We start from the raw sequence: 21,662 nt of genomic DNA on the forward strand, positions 1-21,662 counted from the left end.
GTGTAGAGCATGTGGAATGCTGTAGGGATTATTCCTGGTAAAAGCCCTGCAGTTTTCCTTACACGTGAAGCAATCTGCACATTACAGCCCTGTCAGTCACAGATGATTGCCTCATTGTAGAAAACAGAATTTGATGTAAACCTGTTTACCCTCAGCTTTATTGCAGGATCAGATCAAACTTTGTTTTAGTGCCTGATCATATTCATGACTTAATTGGCAAATAACTGGACATGTTAGCTTTGGAATTTTAGTTGAGTGCTGTTTGCCTGTTCAAACAGGTGCAGGGATGCCTTCTATCAGAGAGACACACACAAAGGGTCTCAGTTACAGGTCTTCCATTTTCAGATGCCAAGGGACTAGCTGTGACTTCCCAGAAATTTCTTTCATGTTTCCTCTTCTACCATCTCCTAGTTGACATTAAAGCTTGAATACACAATAGATTTTCAACAGGAAATAGATCTGCTATACAAGGCTGAAACATTCAAACTGACCAGTGCACAACTTTGCTGCCTGCTCATTAGCAACATGGAAAGGTTAGGGCATGAAGTGAGCATACCAGATGCCGTGAATTAATATTCCACAGCCGTGTGAAGTGAAAGCAGATTCAATAAAATCTGCATGCCTCTGATCAACAAACTCTGCAAGCTGCAGGATAGTCCCAGAAACCTCTGAAGGTGATATCCTTTACCATGGAAGTTAGGAACTGTATTACCAGAAGTAAAACAGATTTCTTTGAAGTAATTATATTGCAATCTTTTGAGATAAAACCACTGCAGATCTGATCAACAGCCAGTGTCAATACACAATTTAAAAAGCTTTTGTGAAGTCAAGAGTATGCTATTGCTGATGAGGAATACAACCCACTCAGGTGTATTGTTAAGCTACTTGGACTTGGCATTTAAGCCTTTCCAAATACCTTATTCACAGGGGTTTATTCATCACTGTTTCCAACAAGGTCCATTTCTACAGTTAATTAGAGACCTTCAACTTCAATCAGAATAGAATTTCTTTCTATGCTCTAGGATTGTTCTAGAAGAGGCTCAATCTGGAGGGAGTCTCAGTGAAGCTGGCCCCAAGTACAAAACCAGTTTGTTGACAATAACTCATTTGCACACAAGCCACGGCAGGAGATCGAGACAGTGGCCACAGCAAACGTTAGCGAGTCTCTGTGCAAGATAGAGACTTCCGCACATTACCCAACCACCAGAACAGATGTCAGACTAGTGAGCAAACTAAGAAAGCTTTAAAATTCTCTTGCTAATGAACATCTGAAAAATTGCAAACGGACTCAAATAACTGAATTGATGCAAAGGGATAATTAAATGCAGAACAGTGATGTGGCTCCAGTTCGATCAAAAATATTATTGGAGGCCTTCCCCGGTTCAATGCTGACTAAGATTCTTAAACAAGATTCAAAGCCTGGAATTCCCCACAACTGATGTTCAAAGTTATTGAGCAGTTTCATGTCAGCATTTCAAGAGGCTGCTTTGGAGAATCCATGCCCAAATAAACAAGTGAACTGCCCCTCCCGGCCTGGTCCCTCATGTTACTACAGCAGGTACACATCCTTTCCCACAACTTGTTACTTTCACATCACAGCTACAGTGCAATTGCATGAAACTAAAATTGCAATTTACAGCACTTGCACACTGAACACCCCAAACAGCCAAATGAGTTCTATTCAAATTGTCATTTTTGGAACATTAATAAGTTTGTAAAATCAGGCAGACCAAGTTCCCACAAACAGCAATTTTGATATTGTCCAGTTCATTCACTTTAGTGGCTGACTTCGGGCTAAATGCTTGCCAGTGAGAAACAATTCTCCTTCCCAAAGTAAGTTTCACTGGCACTGAGTGCCCAGGGTCTTGGTTTGACTTATTGGTGATTTTGGAGCAGGCTTGAGAGGTCTGAATGGCCTAGCCCTGCTCTTACATTCCATACTGAGTGGCAGTGGTTAGCACTGCTGCCTCACAGCTCCAAGGACCTAGGTTCAATTCCCCTCTCAGGCAAGTGTCTGGGTGGAGTTTGCACATTCTCTGGGTGTGCAGTTTTATTCCCACAACCCAAGTGTGCAGATTAGGTTGATTTCTCATACTAAATTGCCCAGTATCCAAAGATGTGCTGGGGGGAGAGGGGGGGGGGAATGAATCTGTAGGGATTCTAAGACTTCATCCAGAACTGCACTGGAATGCCAGCCTGTATTTTTTGCATTCAATCCTCAGGAGACAGACCTGAACACAACGCGCAACATTTGTCAATGGAAATCAAACAAACTCCCTGCTAGGTGGAGTCATACTTGGCACAAAGGAGGGTGGCTGTTCTAAGTTTGTACGCAAGATCCAGGACATGTCTGCAGCAAGTCCTCAGGGTGGTGCCTCCACCCAACCATCCCCAGCTGCCTCAATTATCTTCCTTCCATGGTGTGGTCAGTCAGATGTGGGTTGTTCATAGATTACACAGTGGTGAGCATCATTTTCAACTCCTCAGATATGAAGCAGAGCACTACACAGGCTTGGGCTGACAACTAGAAAGTAACACTTGCATACCCAGGAGCCAGAAAAAGGTAATCTCATGTTGGAGATGATCAAATTACTAGGGGTCATGAGTTCAAAGAGGGGAAAAGTTTAAGGGAGATGTGTGGAAAGTTCTTTATGCAGTGGAAGGTAGGTGCCTAGAATACATTGCCAGTGGAGGGTGCGGAGGTAGGCACGATAGTGTCATTTAAGACATTTAAAACATCTAGACAGATAAATTAATGGGCAGGGAGCGGAGGGATACAGATCTTTAGAAAGTGGGTAACAGGTTTAGATAGAGGATCTGGATCGACACAGACTTGGAGGGCTGAAGGGCCTGTTCCTGTGCTGTAATATTCTTTGCTCTTGTACTAATCATCAATGTTTGCCAAAGTCATCACTATCACAGAATCTGAGTCACAACAACTTAAGGGTTATCATAGACCAGAAAATGAAACAGTTCTGTGGCTCCAAGACAAGGTTAGAGGCTTGGAATCGTAGGTTGATCAACTCCCCTCCTGACTCCCCAAAGTCTGCACAAAGCCAAGTCAGGAACACGATGGAATACTCTCCACTTGCCTGGATATGTGCAGCTCCAACACCACTCAGGTTTGACACCGTCCAGTACAAAGCAGGTAATTGGTACCAGAGATAGCTGGGCAGCTTGGAGACGTGAGCAATACAGGAGGAGCCTTCAGATCCCTGCAAGGCCAGGAAGTGCTCTTTCCTCTTGAAGAAAAATATATCTTAAGCCTGAAGAAAGCCACTTGAATTCTCCTTGAGCTCTCAAAGTTATGGCTATTAACCAGTACATCTGAACCAGTCACCCTGTACCTCCTGCAAGTGAAAGTAGATGGAGGGGGAAGATAAATGAAGCAGCATATCCTGATAAGCCAAAAGCACAATTTCAACAGATCCTCTAGACAGAGACCATTGAACTGCCTTGCCAGCTTTTCACTATCTGTAACACCCATGTTTTCTGGCTAATTGGATATATACAGCAGAGATGGGTTATAGAAGGGATTAGAGTTTTAACTTTTAGAGTTACCTGCCATTTGTTCATACTTGTTTCTAACTACCAGTTTGAACTATTTGTTCATAAACAGATTAGTTATTCAAGTGCAGAAACCTGGCCTACACTGTCAACTTGGGGCTGAAAGAACAAAAATGAAATTGTGGAATTTTGCATATTTTTAGAAAATGAAACTTTATATTTGTGGGAACTCCAGGATTAGTGAGGTTTGTTTACAGCACACCATCTCTGAAACAACAAAATGGGAGAAATGGGAGAAATGGGAGCCAAGCCTCCAATATCTCTCCGATGAGCAGCTCATTCCTCACCCTACCCAAGAGCTGCTGGAAGAGCCATTTTGCCTGAATAAAGAGTGTAAACCACTGCTTGTACAAGGGAACTCAGAAGCTGAGCATTCAGTCCACAGGAAATCAATGTTTACCAGTAATTCAGGAGCACAGTACCCCATTGTCCCATTAAAACATTTCAAAGCTGTGACTTAGTGGCTATTGCAAATCAGCTCAATCAAAAGGTCATAAATCAGTCATATACAAGATCCTTTAGCATGATTTACTGTGGTCATCCAATGCAACACACCCCACTGCCAGAGATTATGGGCAGCATGGTGGCAGTGGTTAGCACTGCTGCCTCACAGCGCCAGAGACCTGGGTTCAATTCCCACCTCAGGCAACCGTGTGTGGAGTTTGCACATTCTTCCTGTGTCTGCGTGGGTTTCCTCTGGGTGCTCCGGTTTCCTCCCACAGTCCCAAAAACGTGCAGGTTAGGTGAATTGACCATGCTAAGTTGCCCGTAGTGTTAGGTGAGGGGGTAAATGTGGGGAATGGGTCTGGGTGGGTTGCTCTTCGGAGGGTCGGCGTGGACTTGTTGGGTTGAAGGGCCTGTTTCCACACTAAGTAATCTAATCTAAAAGATTCGACCTGACTAGACTAAAGATAACTGAGAATCATCTTACCCTCATTCTGTTGTACACTAAGATCCCAAAGAGAAGTTCAGGAATTCTGTGTTGTGACTGATACACTGAGCTTGCAGTGTATAACAGTCACTGAATTAATAAATGCAGCTAGGATTCAAAAGTACTTAATTGTTTGCAAAAAAAGACTGCTGTTCCAATCTCTAGAAACATTGACTTTTTACATTTGCTCCTACCCTTAGCTTTGTTCCCAATAACTGTACTCTACCCAAACTGCCAAATTCAAAAATGACCAGGTAGTACACACACTTGCTCCTGCACGGATTAATGGACTTGTGCAAAATTAATTTGTTACCTTTCAACATGCTTATCAACCAGCTTTAACAAGTTAGCAAGCATTAACACAGCACAAAACAGTGTTATGTAAACCAGGAGAGGAAATTAAATTCCAAATAGATTTTTCAACATGCAGTTGAAACTAGAATACCTAGCCCTTTGCAGTCAGACTGTAAAACATTAAGGTATTTAATTGGTGGCACAGTGTGAACTTTTACTTGGACAAGCTGGCTCAACACCTGAACAAGGATTGGAAAGCTACACTGACAGGGATACGATGGGGGGGCCTAAGGAGTGGTTCATTTACATAACAGCTGGGTCAAATAACTGGTCTCCAGGCTGGAAATATCATATGATGAACAGAACAGGAAAAGCTTAACAGGAGGACTGATGCAAGCATGTTTACAGTAGGGTCACTTTAGTGGAACCTTGTGTGTATGAGCCAAGTGTTTTTAAATATTGACAGTCTTCAAGTACTGTGGTTGGCTGGAAGTCATTAGGGATTGGTATTGATCATCAACTGAAACAAGCAACGCTGAGTGGGACTTTTTCTATATCTTGGGTGGAAAGTATTCATTTTCACTTCAAATCTAAACAGCTGCTTATTTAAGTGTTTTTGATTACAAGCCAAGAGTACCAGGCACAAAGAAAGCCAATATTACAACTTTAACCAACAGTAAAATTAGAGGCAATATCACATACATTCCTTTCAAGTAGCATATAAGGAAACTTCAATTGGAGCACTTTGAACAGTAACAGAATGAGTTGATAGCTAAAAACAGCTGATGGTCAAATTTCTCAAATTGGGAAGGAACAGTGTTCGCAATCATATCTGGACAAAATAATTCAGCACATACTATAGTTTTCTTCTGCATTTTAAAAAAAACATGATCAGTTATTATTCATTTAACCACCACTCCCAAATTTCCTAGGCTGAAGACAGGCTGACTGGGTCAGGGAATCAATTAGTGCTCTTGCTCCTTCCCCCTCCCCCCCCCACCATCACCAGTCACAACACAGACAGCGACCAATGCAATAAACTACAAAGGAAATGGGACCCAGCTGCTAGTGGGTGAGGAGAAAGTCCACCATCTGCTGAGACTATCCACGTGAAATGAAACACCGCACTCTTGATGGGTTATAGGATTAATCCTTTTCCACCATTTCTTCAAATAATGGGAATCAAAAGATCATTATTGCAGGTGGGGGCAGCATCTTTTATATGGATTTTAACACTTGTTTATTCTTCTTTTAAAAAGTTCCATTAAGGAGCAGCAGGTTATCAAACTTGTGTAGTTTCAAACTACATGGGTTAACTGGGAGGAAAACAATCCATTCAGTTTTGATAATTCATTCCATGAAACAAGTCTAACTGTTCATTCAGTGAAGAGAAACAATGACTTCAAAGGGCATCCCCAACTGATTGCAAAGTCCTTTTTGACAGAGGTAGGAATAGATGCTATATAAATGATTTTTGTATGCAAGACTTAATACATTCAGAATGTACACTTAATTCAGAAAACACCACCTTTCAAAATCCAAAGTGAAGAATTAAAGTTGAGATTCAATTGTATTCTGATTTACTCCAGTTTAATCCTTAGATTCTGATACCTGTTGTTCAGACCAAAGTTCAGGCATTTTAGACAGTTTAACAATAATTTACAGATGAAAGAATCGAAAACAGATCGAGAAGTCACATTCCCAGTTTTTACAAACTTGAGGTCAATACAAAGAAATAAAACAGTATTTATATTACACTGTTAGCAACCAATTTGCAGTAAGCTCCGACAAAAAAGGTAATGACCAGTGTTTCTGGGGTGATGAGAAATCAATATTGGAAAGGACATCAGGAAGAACTCATCTGCTCTTTAAAGACCTTGTCACTCAAGGCTTTTGATTTAGTATCTCAGCTCCCAGATGACTCCAACAGTGCAATACTCCCTCACTGCAACAGCAGCACGCCAGTCTAGATTTTAGAAGTCCCAGTCCAGGAATTGATCCCACAACTGAGCTGCAGCGGACAGAGGAAACAGCGGTGTTTGGTTGGGGGGGGGGGGGGCCGGGCCGGTTGAAATCACAGTAAGTTTCACATCTCACTGCAAGGCTTCATGGATTTCTCAGATGTAACATGGGGCAGGTTAAAGAAGAAGAAGTTGTTTGAATGAATGGTGCTTTATTATACTAAAACATTTTATCCTGTCTAAGTAACCAATAGTCCATTATACCATCAGATGTGTCTTAATTACATCACAATAGCCAATCCTCTTCAGTGTAGATGTTTGCTATCGTAGAACCCAGCAGAGTTTATGCCAGTTTAGCACATGAACACCACACTTCTCCGCAGTCCCCCAATTCTGACTTGTACTCACTTCCTAACTACATTCTCTCCAATTTATCTGAAGGCTTTCCATAATTACAGTGTAAAAAGTCAAGACACAGTCAGTCATTCTAAAAATGAACTAAAATCTCTGCAGGAAGAGGCCTGAGAGAAGGAGTTGCTACCACTATTTTGACTTCAACTTACACTGAGCTTCAAACAGATGCCATGCAGCTATTGGACACAGTAACAAAATTTAGATTGATACAGATGACTAGATAAAAACAAGAATTCATTTCACTTCTGATTCCAGAGACTAAAACCTTTCCTCAAACAAACATTCATATTGTCATTGCTTCACAACCAACAGCCCTCCACTTGGTTAGAGGCCAAAATTATAGCAAGCATAAGAACTTTAAAAAGTTCTGTAAAGATTTTGATAAAAGAGCTCAGGCATAAAGTATAACTCTGTCCCTGTCTCCAAAGCTGCTGTCTGACCTAATGGATATTGGGACAGTTTGTTCCTAATTTAAAAAAAGTCCTCCCTAGTTATTTCAAACATGGTCTTTTTAAAAATCCAAATTTACTAAAATCCTAAACGTCCTGGCTCTTAGATGGTTAAAAGTAGATCCTTCAAGTATTACACACAATACGTTTGCAATGCTATAAAGCGTTTAAATATTAGTTTCTCCACATAAAACAAAAGTAACAAAAAAAGTTACCAATGGAGAACGTTACATTATATCCCGTTACTGCTGAAAGTCTAGACACATTTGGGCAGACAATTCGTTGGAACAGGGCATCTTACTCAAACCTGGATCCTTTTGCCTCGGGATTAAAGTTATCCCAACAACAAAGAATGTAAATAAAGATCAGATTTTGTCTGAATCTTGGAGAAAGGGAGGAGGCGCGAGTCAGTAAAGTTGGCAGGTAGCCCCCGGGGAGGAGGGGGGGGAGATTCTTACCTTGGTTACAGAAGAAACTCATCAGTTTGGCCAAGAACATCCCCATCTTGATGTGGTTGTGTTTTTATATATATATATGTTTTAAAAAAAATACAGAGAGTCAGGGATTCACTGGAAACAGAAAGACAGCGGAGGTCGAAGATGATTTCCGTGGCTGCCCGCAAGCTCCTGTCGATCTTTCTCCCTCGATGCCGGCCTCCGAGGCCTAGCCCCAACTCAGATACAAGACCAATGCAGCCCGGAGTCTATTTCCATCCAATGCGGGGCTGAAGGCGACCAGAAACGGGGCGCCTTATCCACCAGGGCAGGAGATGGGAGGAAAGGAAACTGCCAGGGCTCAAAGGAAAAAGAATAACCGAGTCTTCTGGCTTCCCAAGAGGAATAAAAGTGCTAATAATGCTTGTTTTTAACAAAGTGATCCGTCTGAAAAATTCCCTCAGAGCTCGGCTGAGGGCCCTTGCAGTAGCTGGAGGTCAGTAAATGCTACCTCTACAACATACCGTTCCCACCGCCCACCAGGCGCTCAATGCCAGAGCCAGCCTCTCCTCCCTCTATTTATATCCTCCTTCCCATCTTGATCCCACCCCTTCACCCAGCATAGACCAATCACAGACAGGAACGTCCAATACGTCATTTACAGCCCTACCTCCTTAGTGAGCCTTTCCAAAACCAATGGCTATCCCAGTGTGACTCTATCTCACGATGGAAAAGAGGGTTCCCTTATCCCTCAGGTCTCCACCACCCCCACAATGATCAATTTCAGCCAACAAACCAACCAACACGAAGTACGGTGTCTTGGAGTCAATAGTTAAAAATCCCACCACACCAGGTTATAGTCCAACAGGTTTATTTGGAAGTTACAAACTTTCGGAGAGCTGCTCCTTCATCAGGTAGCCAGGTGGGGCAGGATCATAGGACACAAAGTTTATAGTAAAAGGTAAAAGTGACATAAAACTGACTGTCCAACACTGGCACCTCCACATGTTGGAGACAGTAAGGACTGCCGATGCTGGAGGCCAGATTTAATAGATGTGAAACTGGAAGAGCACAGCAGGTCAGACAGCATCCGAGGAGCAGGAAAGCCAACATTTCTGGCCCACGACCCTTCGTCTGGACTGGGAGGGGGAGGGAGCCCAGAAGTATACTGAGGAAAGAAGGTGAGGCTGGCGGAAGGTGGGATGGTGTTAGGTGGATGCAGGTATTGGGTTATTGTGATTGGCAGACTTGTAAAGGGTGGCACAGGAAAATCACATGAAGGGTACATGCCCGAAACGTTAACTCTCCTGCTCCTCGGATGCTGTCTGAGCAGCTGTGCTTTTCCAGCGCCACCATTTTTAACCGTGACTCTCCAGCATCTGCACTCCTCACTTTCTCCTGGTTATTGTAATGGGTCAGTGGGAAGGGTGAAGTGGATAGGAGAGTAGGAAGATGGACAAATTAGGTGAGGAGGAGGGGGAGGACCGGGCGTGGGATACGACAGGGGGAGGAGGGATTTTGAAGCTGGTGAAGTACAGTGTCTCACTCAATAGACAATGAAGCCATGAAAGAAAATAATCTTTCAGAGCATCTCAGTTCTGAGGAAGGGTCACTGGACCTGAAATAGTAATTGGGATTTTTCTCTGCAGATGCTGCCAGACCTGCTGAGTTTTTCCCGCAAGTTTTGTCCCTATGTATTCCCAATGCACCCTCGCCACTGCCTTTCTATATCCTCTAAATCAAAATTTTAAGGCATATTATTACACAGCTCTGGGGTAGTTTGGGCTTATGAACCCACATCACCTAGTTTAGAGGTAAGAGTACTACCACTGCACCACAAGAACCCTTGTTTTGATGTCTGAGCAAGCTGGACTCTTGGTGAATTTACTGCCACTTTCTAGATTCTGATCTACATAACCCATAAATAAAATCAGAAATTACTGGAGACACTCAACCAGTATGGCAACATCTGTATAGAGTGAAACAAAATTACCATTTCACAGTAAAATGACTTAATCAGAACTGACACATTTTTGATTTGATTTATTATTGTCATGTACTGAGATACAGTGAAAAGTATTGTTTTGAGTGCTAACCAAACAAATCATACCTCACATAAGCACATCAGGGTAATAGAACAGAACACAGTATACAGTATAGTGTTACAGCTGGAGAGCAAAGATCAACACTAATATAATGAGAGGTCGTTTGTAAGTCTGATAACAGCAGGGAAAAAGTTGTTCTTAAATCGACTGATATATTTTTTCAAACATTTGTACCTTCTGCCTGATAGAAGGAGGTGGAAGGGACTGTCACCGGTGTAGGAAGGGTCTTTGATTATGTTGGCTGCTTTCTCGAGGCTACAGGAAATGCAGATGGAGTCAATGGATGGAAGGCTGGTTTTCGTGATGGACAGAGCTGTGTTCACAGCTCTCTGTAATTTCTTGTGGTCTTGGGCAGAGCAGTTGCCAAATCAAGCTGTGATGCATCCGGATAGGATGCATTCTATGGTGCATCAATAAAAATTGTTAAGTGCCGTTGTGAACATGACACTTTTTCTTAGCCTTCTGAAGAAGTAAAGGCGGTAGTGTGCTTTCTTTACTGTAGCAATGATGTGGATGAACCAGAATGGATCATTGGTGATATTTACTCCAAGGAACTTGAAGCTCTTGAACATCTATACTTCAGCACCATGAATACAGACAGGGAGCATGTCCTCCACTTTGTTTCCTGAAGTCAATGACCAGCTCCTTCATTTTACTGACATTGAAGGAGAGATTGTAGTGTTTACACCATGCCCCTAAGCTGTCTAACTCCTTCCTGTACTCTGTCTCATTGTTGTTTGAGATCTGACCCACTATGGTGGTACCATCAGCAAGTTTGTAAATAGAGTTACAGCTGAATTTGACCACACAGATGTGAATGGCTAACAAATATAGGAAGGGGCTGAGTATGCAGTCTTGCGAGGCATTGATGTTGAAGATTATTGTGGAGAAAGTGTTGTCGCCCATCCTTACTGAATTAATTTGATTTTATTTCATTTAATTTATTCTTGTCACATGTACCTAGGGACAGTGAAAAGTTTTGTTTTGTGTGCAGTACAGGCAGATTATATCATACAAAGAGCATAAGGGTAATAAAACAGAGTGAGGAATACAATATTACAGCTGCAGAGAAGGTGTATCAAGAGCGAGATCAACATTAAATTTAAATTTTGAGAGGCCCATTCGGAAGTCTAATAACAGCAGGGAAGAAGGTGTTCTTGAATCTGTTGGTACATGTCTTTACATTTTTGTATCTCCTGCTCGATGGAAGATGTTGGAAGGGATTATAACTGGGGTGGGAGGGTCTTTGATAATGTTGGCTGCCTTCCTGAGGCAGCGAGAAGTGGAGATAGAGTCAGTGGATGGAAGGTTGACTTGTGTGAGAGACTGGTCTATGTTCACAACTCTCTGTAGTTCCTTATGGTCCTGGGCAGAGCAGTTGCCGTACCAAACCATGAAGCATCAGAAAAAGAATGCTTTCTATGGTGCATCTATTAAAATTGGTAACATGTTGAATTTTCTTGGCCTCCTGAAAAAGTAGAGGTACTGTTGTGCTTTCTTGAACTTCGCATCAATGTGGGTGGACCAGGATAGATTGTTGGTGATCATCACTCTGAGGAACTGGGCACCATCCACCTTAGCTCCTATAGATAGGGGCCTGTCCTCCACTTTACTTCCTGAAGTCAATGACTAGCTCGTTCATTTTGCTGACATTGAGGGTGATATTGTTACCTTTACACCTCACCACAAAGCACTTTATCTCTTCCCTGTGTTTGAGACCTATAGTGTATAATAGTGCTGTTGTCAGTGAACTTGTAGATGGAGTTAGGATGAAATTTAGCCACACAGTTAGGGGTGTTTGGGAGTACAGTAAGGGGCTGATTCCACAAACTTGCAGGGCACCAAGGTTGTGAATTATTGTGGAGGAGATGTTTTTGCCTATTCTGATTGTCGTCTGTGAGTTAAGAAGCCAAGGATCCCATTGCAGAAGGGAGGAGCAGAGTCTAGTGAAGTAGAGAAAAATCACTTGCCAATCTAATGAGATTCTTAAACAAGGTGCAGTTATAATTGCATGAGAGCAATTAGGTAGAAGTTACATTGGAATGATAGATATTGGTACAAAACTATATGGAGTCCTAGATGACAGGTCTGAGCTCTTCTCCACACCTGACCTTGTAACATTGTTGTATGGGGTCGGAGTTCAATATGCTCTCAATGTTAGAACCAAATATTTAAATTTCTTTTGGGCAGGCGGCTCAGAGATATTTATGCATTTTTTTCATTCAGGGAATAGTGGATGTGAAAGGATGCCTGAAAGGGTGCTAGATGCAAGAACCCTCATGACATTCAAGAATTATTCAGATGATTACTTGAAAAACTGCATGGATAAGTTCTGAAATAGGACTAGAATAATACAGGTCATTCTGCTGTAGATAAGTTCGCTATAACACAATTGACAAATTGGGAACCCCATTTCTAAAGTACGAACTTTTAAAGCATGTATTGGTTATAATGTGATTTGGACTTGCTGATTTAAATGATGCTGCTATTAAACGATGTTCTTATAATACAGGAGTGAATGAGAATGGATCTGCCGCATTACAGCAGAACTGACTGAAGGTGCTTGATTATCATCACGGGCATGATGGGCTGAATAGCCTATTTCCATGCTATAAAACTCTATGACTCTGTAAAGTACTTAATGTAGTGAAAAAATTCAAGGTGTTTTACACAGGAGTGTAATCAGATAATAGGTGACAATGACACAAAAAAAAGGACAGGCAATTCCATTTGTGAAGGGTGCGTTAGTGTAGCTGAAATAACTCTACAGAGGCTGGTAAAGTACTTAATGTAGTGAAAAAATTCAAGGTGTTTTACACAGGAGTGTAATCAGATAATAGGTGACAATGACACAAAAAAAAAGGACAGGTAATTCCATTTGTGAAGGGTGCGTTAGTGTAGCTGAAATAACTCTACAGAGGCTGGAATCCCATCACCAAGTCACTCTTTAGTTACATGTAGAGAGTCCTTGACACTGATCCAGCTCCCTCAGAGCCAGCTCTCAGAGTGAGCAGAATCTCTAACACTCGTGTTTATATCTGTCAGCCAGGGCTCCCTGATTGGGCAAGATTGACAGCCCCAGTCGGGGGACTCGTTTTCTCAGGTCCACCTGGCTGACCTCATTCCAATCACTACAGTATAGGCATTTGTTTGATATATTCATCAGGTATTTTCATAGAATCAGATTATAGATTTGATTGATTTGATTTGATTTATTTGATTTGATTCTGCTTCCACTGCCCTGTCTGGCAGTGTAATCAAGATTATAAAACTTGTTACATCAATATTTCATTTCCCTCACCTCAGGTCTGGTCCTTTTGCCAAATTGTTTCTGTCCCTTTCCTCTGGTCACTCACCCTTCTGCCACTGAAAACATTTTTTCCTTATGTACTGTAACCATTCATATGTTGAATATTTCTAATAAATCAACTTTCTCTCTTCAAAGAAGAATAATATCAGTTTAACTGGTCTCTACATTTATTTTCTGTTCACTTATTCAGAAGATGAGGACATCACTGGCTAGGCCAGCATTTATTGCCTGTCTCTATTTGTTAAGAGCCAGCCACATTCCTGTGGATCTGGAGCCACATGTAGTCAAGATGAGGTAAGGATGGCAGTTTTCTTCCCTAAAAGGCATTAGTAACAAGATGGGGTTTTCCCAACAATCAGCAATGGATTCGAGGTCACTATTAAACTCATAATTCCAGATTTGTTTTGACAACTTGACCTGTATTCCACATCTGGTATGGGAGGACTTGAACCCAAGTCCCAGAAAATTACCTGGATCTCTGGTCTAGAGATAATACCACTAGGCGATCACCTCCCCTTAAATCACCACTATCTAACAGAACGGTGAAAGTGGGTACTGCAGATGCTGGAGCTTAGAGTCAAGATTAGAGTCGTGCTGGAAAAGCGCAGCTGGTCAGGCAACATCCAAGGAGCAGGAAAATCGACGTTTCAGGCCAAATCCTTCATCAGAAGTCTTGCATATAACAAAGAGCTATGGGTGCTGGAAATCTGAAACAAAACCAGGAATTTCTGAAGAACTCAACAGGTCTGGCATTATCTGTGGAAGGAGAAGCAGAGTTAATGTTTCGAATCCAGTGACCTAATGGAAGTCTTGCATCCTTGATACAATTCTAGTAAAGTTTCTCTGCTTCATATTCTAAAACATACTATGCTCATTATAAATTTGCGAGCTGTCACAGTTAAATGGCTGTGATAAATTCCCATAGTATCCAGGGATGGTGTAGGTCAGGTGGATGAGCTACAGGGAATGTAGGGTTAAAGGGATAGGGTAGAGGGTGAGTCTGGATGGGATGGTCTTTGGAGGGTCAGTGTGAACTCGACGGGCTGAATGGCCTGCTTTCACACTGTAGGAATTGTATGATTCTTTAAAGGTTCTGAAAACTCACTGGAAAGCGTACACTGTTTGTTTGATCTACAGATGATTCTTTCAGTGTGTTATCTCTTATTACACCTCAGTGATTCACACACAGTTCCTCCAGGTAACCACCTGTCATTCTGCCAACAGGCTTACTCACACTTCAATGAAATTATGACCAAGACTTGTTTTTTAAGACTGGTCTGTTCACATGGTTATGACAGCTTCCTGGAACAGTGTAAAGAGAGACATCCAACCAGCTACTCAGGTGGCAATATCAACAAATGTACAAATGGAAAACCCCTCTGCAACTAGATTCACCTGAGCTCACTATTTTCATTCCTTTCACATAAGAACTCACACACCAGGAAGTTTTGTCTTAAAGCCTCAGTTCTTACTGTGGGCGGCACGGCGGCACAGTGGTTAGCACTGCTGCCTCACAGCGCCAGAGACCCGGGTTCAATTCCCGCCTCAGGCGACTGACTGTGTGGAGTTTGCATGTTCTCCCCGTGTCTGCGTGGGTTTCCTCCGGGTGCACCGGTTTCCTCCCACAGTCCAAAGATGTGCGAGTCAGGTGAATTGGCCATGCTTCGGCGGGTTGGTGTGGACTTGTTGGGCTGAAGGGCCTGTTTCCACACTGTAATGCCTAATCTTACAGGATTATAAACACAATTATAAATTAAACAAACAAAGACAATGGATCCATCTACTGAAAATAAAACATTTAGATTTTCTCCATCAGCATCACTAAAACCACCAAGATTTCCAGCACCCATAGTTCTTTGTTATATGCAAGACTTCTGATGAAGGATTTGGCCTGAAAAGTCGATTTTCCTGCTCCTTGGTTTTTGCCTCTACTGACACTATCCAGAAGACCATTCCAAATAGATACCAGAGTCTCTCTTCACAAAAATTAAACGAAAGGAAAATATTCGCATTAATAAAGTGTACATCACAACCTCAGGATAACCTCAATTACCTCCCAATCACTGAAATACATCTGGAATGTCATCCCTATTGAGGTCACTTGTACACAAGATACCACTGGCAGTGATTCTTATAGGACCAGATTATGTTCTTGTTTCATTTTTAAAATAGTTTAGTGGAATGTGAGTATTTATTGCCCATCCCTAATTGCCCTGGAGCAGCTGGTGGTGATCTGCCTTCTTAAACTACTGCAGTCCTTGAGGTGTAGAGATACCCATAGTGCTGATTGGGAATGATTTCCAGGATTTTGATGCAGTGATAGTGAAGGATAGGCGATATAGTTCCAAGTCGGGATGTTAAGTGACTTGGAAGGAATTTGCAGATGGTGGACCTGTTGCCCTTGCTCTTGGTGCTAGATGTCACAGGTTTGGAAGGTGCTGGTGAAAGAACACATTTTGGCCAGAACACAGGGAGAAAACCTCCTAATTCTATCAGCAAATGGTTAGATCCGTTACGTCCACCTGGAGGTTCAGACAGAACCTTGTGTGAGTGAATTATCCGAATGGCAGCAACTTCAACAGTGCAGCACTCCCTTACCACTGGGCAGTCAGCCCTGATATTCATTTTATTTTACTGAAGTGCCTATCATTTACTTAGAATCTGTTTGTACAGTGTTTCCTAAGGAGGTCAGGTCAAAGAAGAAACTTTAAATTGGCTGGGAGGGGTTTGTGACCAGGCCAGTAAACCAGCGGCCTTTACTCTTATTAGGGAACAACAGCGCAGGGTCAAAGTTTCACATGACCGTGATATTTCTTGTCATTCGATAGCTTAGTGACACTCAGCAACAAGCAGGAGGCTAGAAGAACACAATCGGCCAGGCATCCCAAATGTTGCCTTCTCCACCTCCTGACGCTGCCTGGCTTGCTGTGTTCTTCCAGCCTCCTGCTTGTCCGCCTTGGATTCCAGCATCTGCAGGTTTGTTTTGTCCAGTGACACTCAGTAAGCATAAGTCCAAGCTTTCAAGTAGAGAGGTCAGGAAGGAAGAATTAAGTAGAAAAAATATTAACTGGTAGAATTAAAACCCCAGAATCATTTCTTTCTTTCAGGAACAAATCTCTGTAATGATTTCGAAAGGATGGTGTAGATCATGTTTAACAGACTGTCAGTAAGAGCTGACTCACAGTGAGAAGGAAAGAAAAACCACATCCACAAACCTGTTCGCTGAAATTTCTGTTATATCATTCTGTTTCCTTCCTGAAGTAGGAATCACCTGTGGGCATGACATAATCACTTTCTGCTGAATGTGAATACACTCCCTCCCAACATGATACCTCACATGACACTCCTTTTCAGTGTGTATTCTGAGAGACTGAAGCTCGTGGGTTGATTCGGCATGTTTGGTGCATATTTATAGATTTAGGAATTAACCCCCACAAACACAGATTACTGTGATGGACAGCAGTAGTCAAGCCATGGCCGTCTGAGATAAACAAATGCCAAAGTCACAATGTCGTCCCAATAGCTGCTCAAATTACTTAGATCTGAAAACTTGCAGTGCCACTCCACTGGGATAATTGCCAGTAAGTGTGTAGTGATAAGTTCTACTCCTAAGCCACACCAGCTCCCCCATCTGTTGCATCGCATTCCTCCAAATCACAAGATCCTGGGGATCAAATCACACCCTCACAGCATATCCACAAAGATCAGAGTTTAGGAAATTGCACTGTCTTCAGGTGAGATATTAAAACTGCGGCCCCTGTTTGTCCTCCCACATAGATGGAAAAGATCCTGTGGCTTTATTTCGACAGAAAACAGGAAACGTAACATCCCCAGAGAGCTCATGATCTGTCCATAATAGTATTCCTCTTTCTGGAAATTTGCTGAAATTGAATTAATGGCTGTGTTTTCCAAATACCAACAGTGACCACATTTCAATAAAGTACTAAAGTGCTTGGAGACCACTGGTGGCAGTGACAACTGCTATATAAATGCAAGTCTTTCTTTTCTTTCTTCAGCATCAATGGGAAGTCATCCAATTTAAATATCTGTTGGTGGCTGCCCAGACCGTCATTGGTCCAACCTGGGCACTCCTGGCAGAAGAGAGAGGCAGGAACTTGGCTTCATTCATCACTTTGACCTGATTGAAGCATATAAGATCCTGAAGAGTTTTGACATGTTTGACATGGAGAGAATGTTTCCTGTTATGGGAGAATCTAGTGTGTGATGGGACTCTGAATGGTCTAGTTCTACACTTATGTCTTATAAACTAATAAGCTTCTGCTACTCCTTATGTGGCCAGAACAGGGTCACTGCAAACGTGACCAATGGATCAGTCCAAAGCCTCTTGAGTGGACCTTTGGCTGTGGGTGCTGTTCAGCCTATGCTGCAGGTTAGTACTGGCCGATGGCCGAATAGCATCATCAATAGATTGTAAATCCAGAGACCCGGGTAATGTTTTGGGGACAAGAGTGTGATGCTAGAAAAGCACAGCAGGTCAGGCTGCATCCGTGGAGCAGGAGAATCAACGTTTCAGGCATAAGCCCTTCTCAGGAATCTTATGCCAGAAACGTAGATTCTCCTGCTCCTCAGATGCTGCCTGACCGGCTGTGCTTTTCCAGCACCACACTCTTCGACTCTGATCTCCAGCATCTGCAGCCCTCACTTTCTCCAATGTTATGGGGATGTGGGTTTGAGTTCCACCAGGGAGGTGGTGGAATTTGAATTCAATAGAAATCTGGAATTAAGAGTCCAGTGATGGCCATGAACCCTTTGTCAATTGTCTGGTTCACTAATGTCCTATAGGGAAGGAAACTGCCATCCTTACATGGTCTGAGACAAAAACAAATCTCCAGATATTCCACCTATTTTGAACATTGTGCTTTTCCTCTCTCTGTCATCCAGACAGCCCTCCACCGCACCACCTCCATTTACCATTCCACTCCTCAAAACCCTCCTTCCAACGCAATAAAGACAGAGTCCCCCTTGTCCTCACCCACCACCCATCAGTCTCCGTATCCAACACATCATCCGCTTACTCCAACTAGACCCGACCTCCAGGAACACCTTTCCCTCCCCACCCCTCTCTGCCTTCAGCAAGGACCGTTCCCTTTGACAGTCCTTAAAAGAATTAGATTACATTACAGTGTGGAAACAGGCCCTTCGGCCCAACAAGTCCACACCGACCCGCCACCCACCCATACCCCTACATTTACCCCTTACCTAATACTACGGGCAATTTAGCATGGCCAATTCACCTTACCTGCACATCTTTGGACTGTGGGAGGAAACCGGAGCACCCAGAGGAAACCCACACAGACACAGGGAGAATGTGCAAACTCCACACAGTCAGTCGCCTGAGGCAGGAATTGAACCCGGGTCTCTGGCGCTTGAGGCAGCAGTGCTAACCACAGTGCCACCGTGCCGTCCTTGGTTTGCTCCACTCTCCCAACTGAACCCCCCCGAACCCTGACATACCTTCCCCTGCAACTGGAAAAGATGCAAAACCTGCCAGTACACCAGCCTCCTCAACTCCATCCAGCGTCCCAAACAGTCCGTTCAGGTGAGACACAGGTTCACCTGCTTCTTTTCCAATCTAGTTTACTGCATCATGTGCTCCTGATGTGGTCTTCTCTACATCGGGGAGACCAAATGTAGACTTAGGGAATGGTTCACTGAGCATCTCAGCCAGGCCCACACGGGCCGACTGGATCTCCCAGTCACTGTCCATTTGTGTTCACCTTCCCACTCCCATTCCGACGTGACCATCCTTGGCCTCCTCCATTGCCACAATGAACCAAACTGCAAATCGGAGGAACAACACCTCATCTTCCGTCTGGGCAGTCTATAGCTCGGAGAACTCAACACTGAGTTCTTCAATTTCAAATAATCTCCCTTCCCATCCCCCAACTCCCTTCCCAGCCCCTCCTGCTCCCTTCCACTCCTCCCAGCCACCTACCAGATTCATTCCTCCCATTGACCAACCAGGTCATATCGTATACCTGTCTTCACCTGTCCCACTTCACCACTCTGCCCCTGCCACCCTCTTTATCTGCAGCTCCCCATACTCCCACCCTGAGTCCTGAAGGAGTATTACACCCAAAACATCGACTTCTCCGTCTCTTGATGCTGCTTGGTCTGCTGAGTTCTTCCAGCCTTCTGCCCATCCTTACCTGGTCTGGTCTACATGTGACTCCAGACCCACAGCAATGTGATTGAGGCTTAACTGTCCTCTGGACGATTAGGGTTGGGCACTAAATGGTGGCCTAGCCAGTGATACCCTCATCCCATGGATGAATAAGAAAAAGGTCCAGGGTTTGCTGGTCCTCCCCCATCCCTCTGCACCTTTGTTGTATCACAGCAACAGTAATGAGAACCCTTCCAGTGGCTGTATCCATTGGTCACGTTTGCAGTAACTCTGTGTTGGCCACATAAGAAGCAGCAGAAGTTTATTAGGGATGAGAATAATCAACAGTCACATCCTTATAACTGATGTCTTCACATGCTCCTGTGTCAAGTGAGACATGCTCTGTCCCCCTGCAGCACTTGCTCTCTGCTCCTGTTTCTTTATGATATGACCAGTGGAGCACTCTTTGAAATAAGATCAAAGTGCCCTCGTTGTCAGAATGCAGCATTACATTTTTTACAAAAAATGTAATGCTGCATTCTGACAACGAGGGCACTTTGACCTTATTTCGAAGAGTGCTCCACTGGTCATATCATAAAGAAACAGGAGCAGAGAGGAAGTGCTGCAGGGGGACAGACCCCTTCTCCCCCAGCCACACTCACTGATGATAGGCATCATTGCATGAAAGAGAGTCTTGATTTATTCCAATAATTCAGGTGGAGGAGGGAGTCAGTTCCCTTTGCAACCTAAGACATTAGCTCGGTACACTGTGGTCTTTGGGTGCCTCACCTGGGATCTGGGATCATTTTTACTTTACAGCAAGGGCCATGTGCATTTTGAGAGGTCCACTGACATAGCGGACATTGCCTTTGACCAGCATTTGCACACTGTGTGCATTTCCCAGGATTCACATTGTAAACTATGTGAATTTGGGTGCCACGGTGGCTCAGTGGTTAGCACTGCAGCCTTGACATGGGTTCAATTCCAGCCTCAGGCAACTGTCTGTGTGGAGTTTGCACATTCTCCCCGTGTCTGCGGGGGTTTCCTCTGGGTGCTCTGGTTTGCTCACACAATCCAAAGGTGCGCAGATTAAATGCTAAATTGCCCATTGTGTTCAGGGATTTGTAGGTGAGGTGCACTAGTCAGGAGTAGATGTAGAGTAATAGGGTAGGAGAATCAGTCAGGGTAGGTTGCTCTTCGGAGGGTCAAGGTGCACTTGTTGGGCTGAAGTGCCTGTTTCCACAGTGTAGGGATTCTATGAGAAAAGAAATGTCACCCTGCTGGTGTATGATAGATGCAACTGCCTCGTGAAGGGCCTCCTGTCATATAGAAGTAGGGTCACATCTTCAGCCATCAAACCGACACAGACGCTGCACGCTCCAGGAGCAATCCAGTCCATGTGCCAGTCACTCTTAGCAATAAGGAGAAAGTGAGGTCTGCAGATGCTGGAGATCAGAGCTGAAAATGTGTTGCTGGAAAAGCGCAGCAGGTCAGGCAGCATCCAGGGAACAGGAGAATCGACGTTTGATTCCTGAAGAAGGGCTTATGCCCGAAACGTCGATTCTCCTGTTCCCTGGATGCTGCCTGACCTGCTGTGCTTTTCCAGCAACACATTTTCAACTCTTAGCAATAAGCAGGTCGTGGAAGGCCATGCAGATTACATTGGTCGTTGCTCAAGCTCAGCCTGGTCATCAGATCCCACTCCACTGAACCTCCATGTCCCTCTCTGCTCAGCATTCTCTTGTCAGCTGGTCTCGACCAAGCCCTCACCTATTCACACCCACCACTCCACACTGAGAATCCCACTGTCCTCCTTAGCTCTGTCACTACGGTTCAGTGATGCACTACCATCATGATCCCCATTGAGGCTACAATGGTGATGACTTCCCATTACCCTCCAACCCACTCCTATGTCATCCTCAGTCTTACCAGGCACTAGTGGTTCACCCCTCTCTCAGATATCAACTTTTCACTATTCTTGTCCGTTCTGCATCCGTGGTGCTGTCTATAATCTACAGCATTGATCCCCTCCACCTTCCTGCCCTTATTGAGCCTCCTGATGCTCCCCAACAA

At 43.6% G+C, this 21,662-nt stretch overlaps 1 protein-coding gene across 1 annotated transcript in view; it reads right to left on the reverse strand.

Annotated features, from left to right (window-relative positions):
* LOC122539789 (ADP-ribosylation factor-like protein 5B) overlaps positions 1-8,588 on the reverse strand; it is a 37,407-nt gene extending 28,819 nt beyond the window's left edge. Inside the window, exon 1 of the mRNA XM_043674845.1 lies at positions 8,075-8,588. Within this exon, the coding sequence (XP_043530780.1) occupies positions 8,075-8,120 (46 nt within the window). The 5' untranslated portion in view covers positions 8,121-8,588. The remainder of the gene's footprint in view (positions 1-8,074) is intronic.
* Between the last annotated feature and the right edge of the window lie 13,074 nt (positions 8,589-21,662).

The sequence above is a fragment of the Chiloscyllium plagiosum genome, chromosome 33, assembly GCF_004010195.1.
Source record: "Chiloscyllium plagiosum isolate BGI_BamShark_2017 chromosome 33, ASM401019v2, whole genome shotgun sequence".
Lineage (NCBI taxonomy): Eukaryota > Metazoa > Chordata > Chondrichthyes > Orectolobiformes > Hemiscylliidae > Chiloscyllium > Chiloscyllium plagiosum.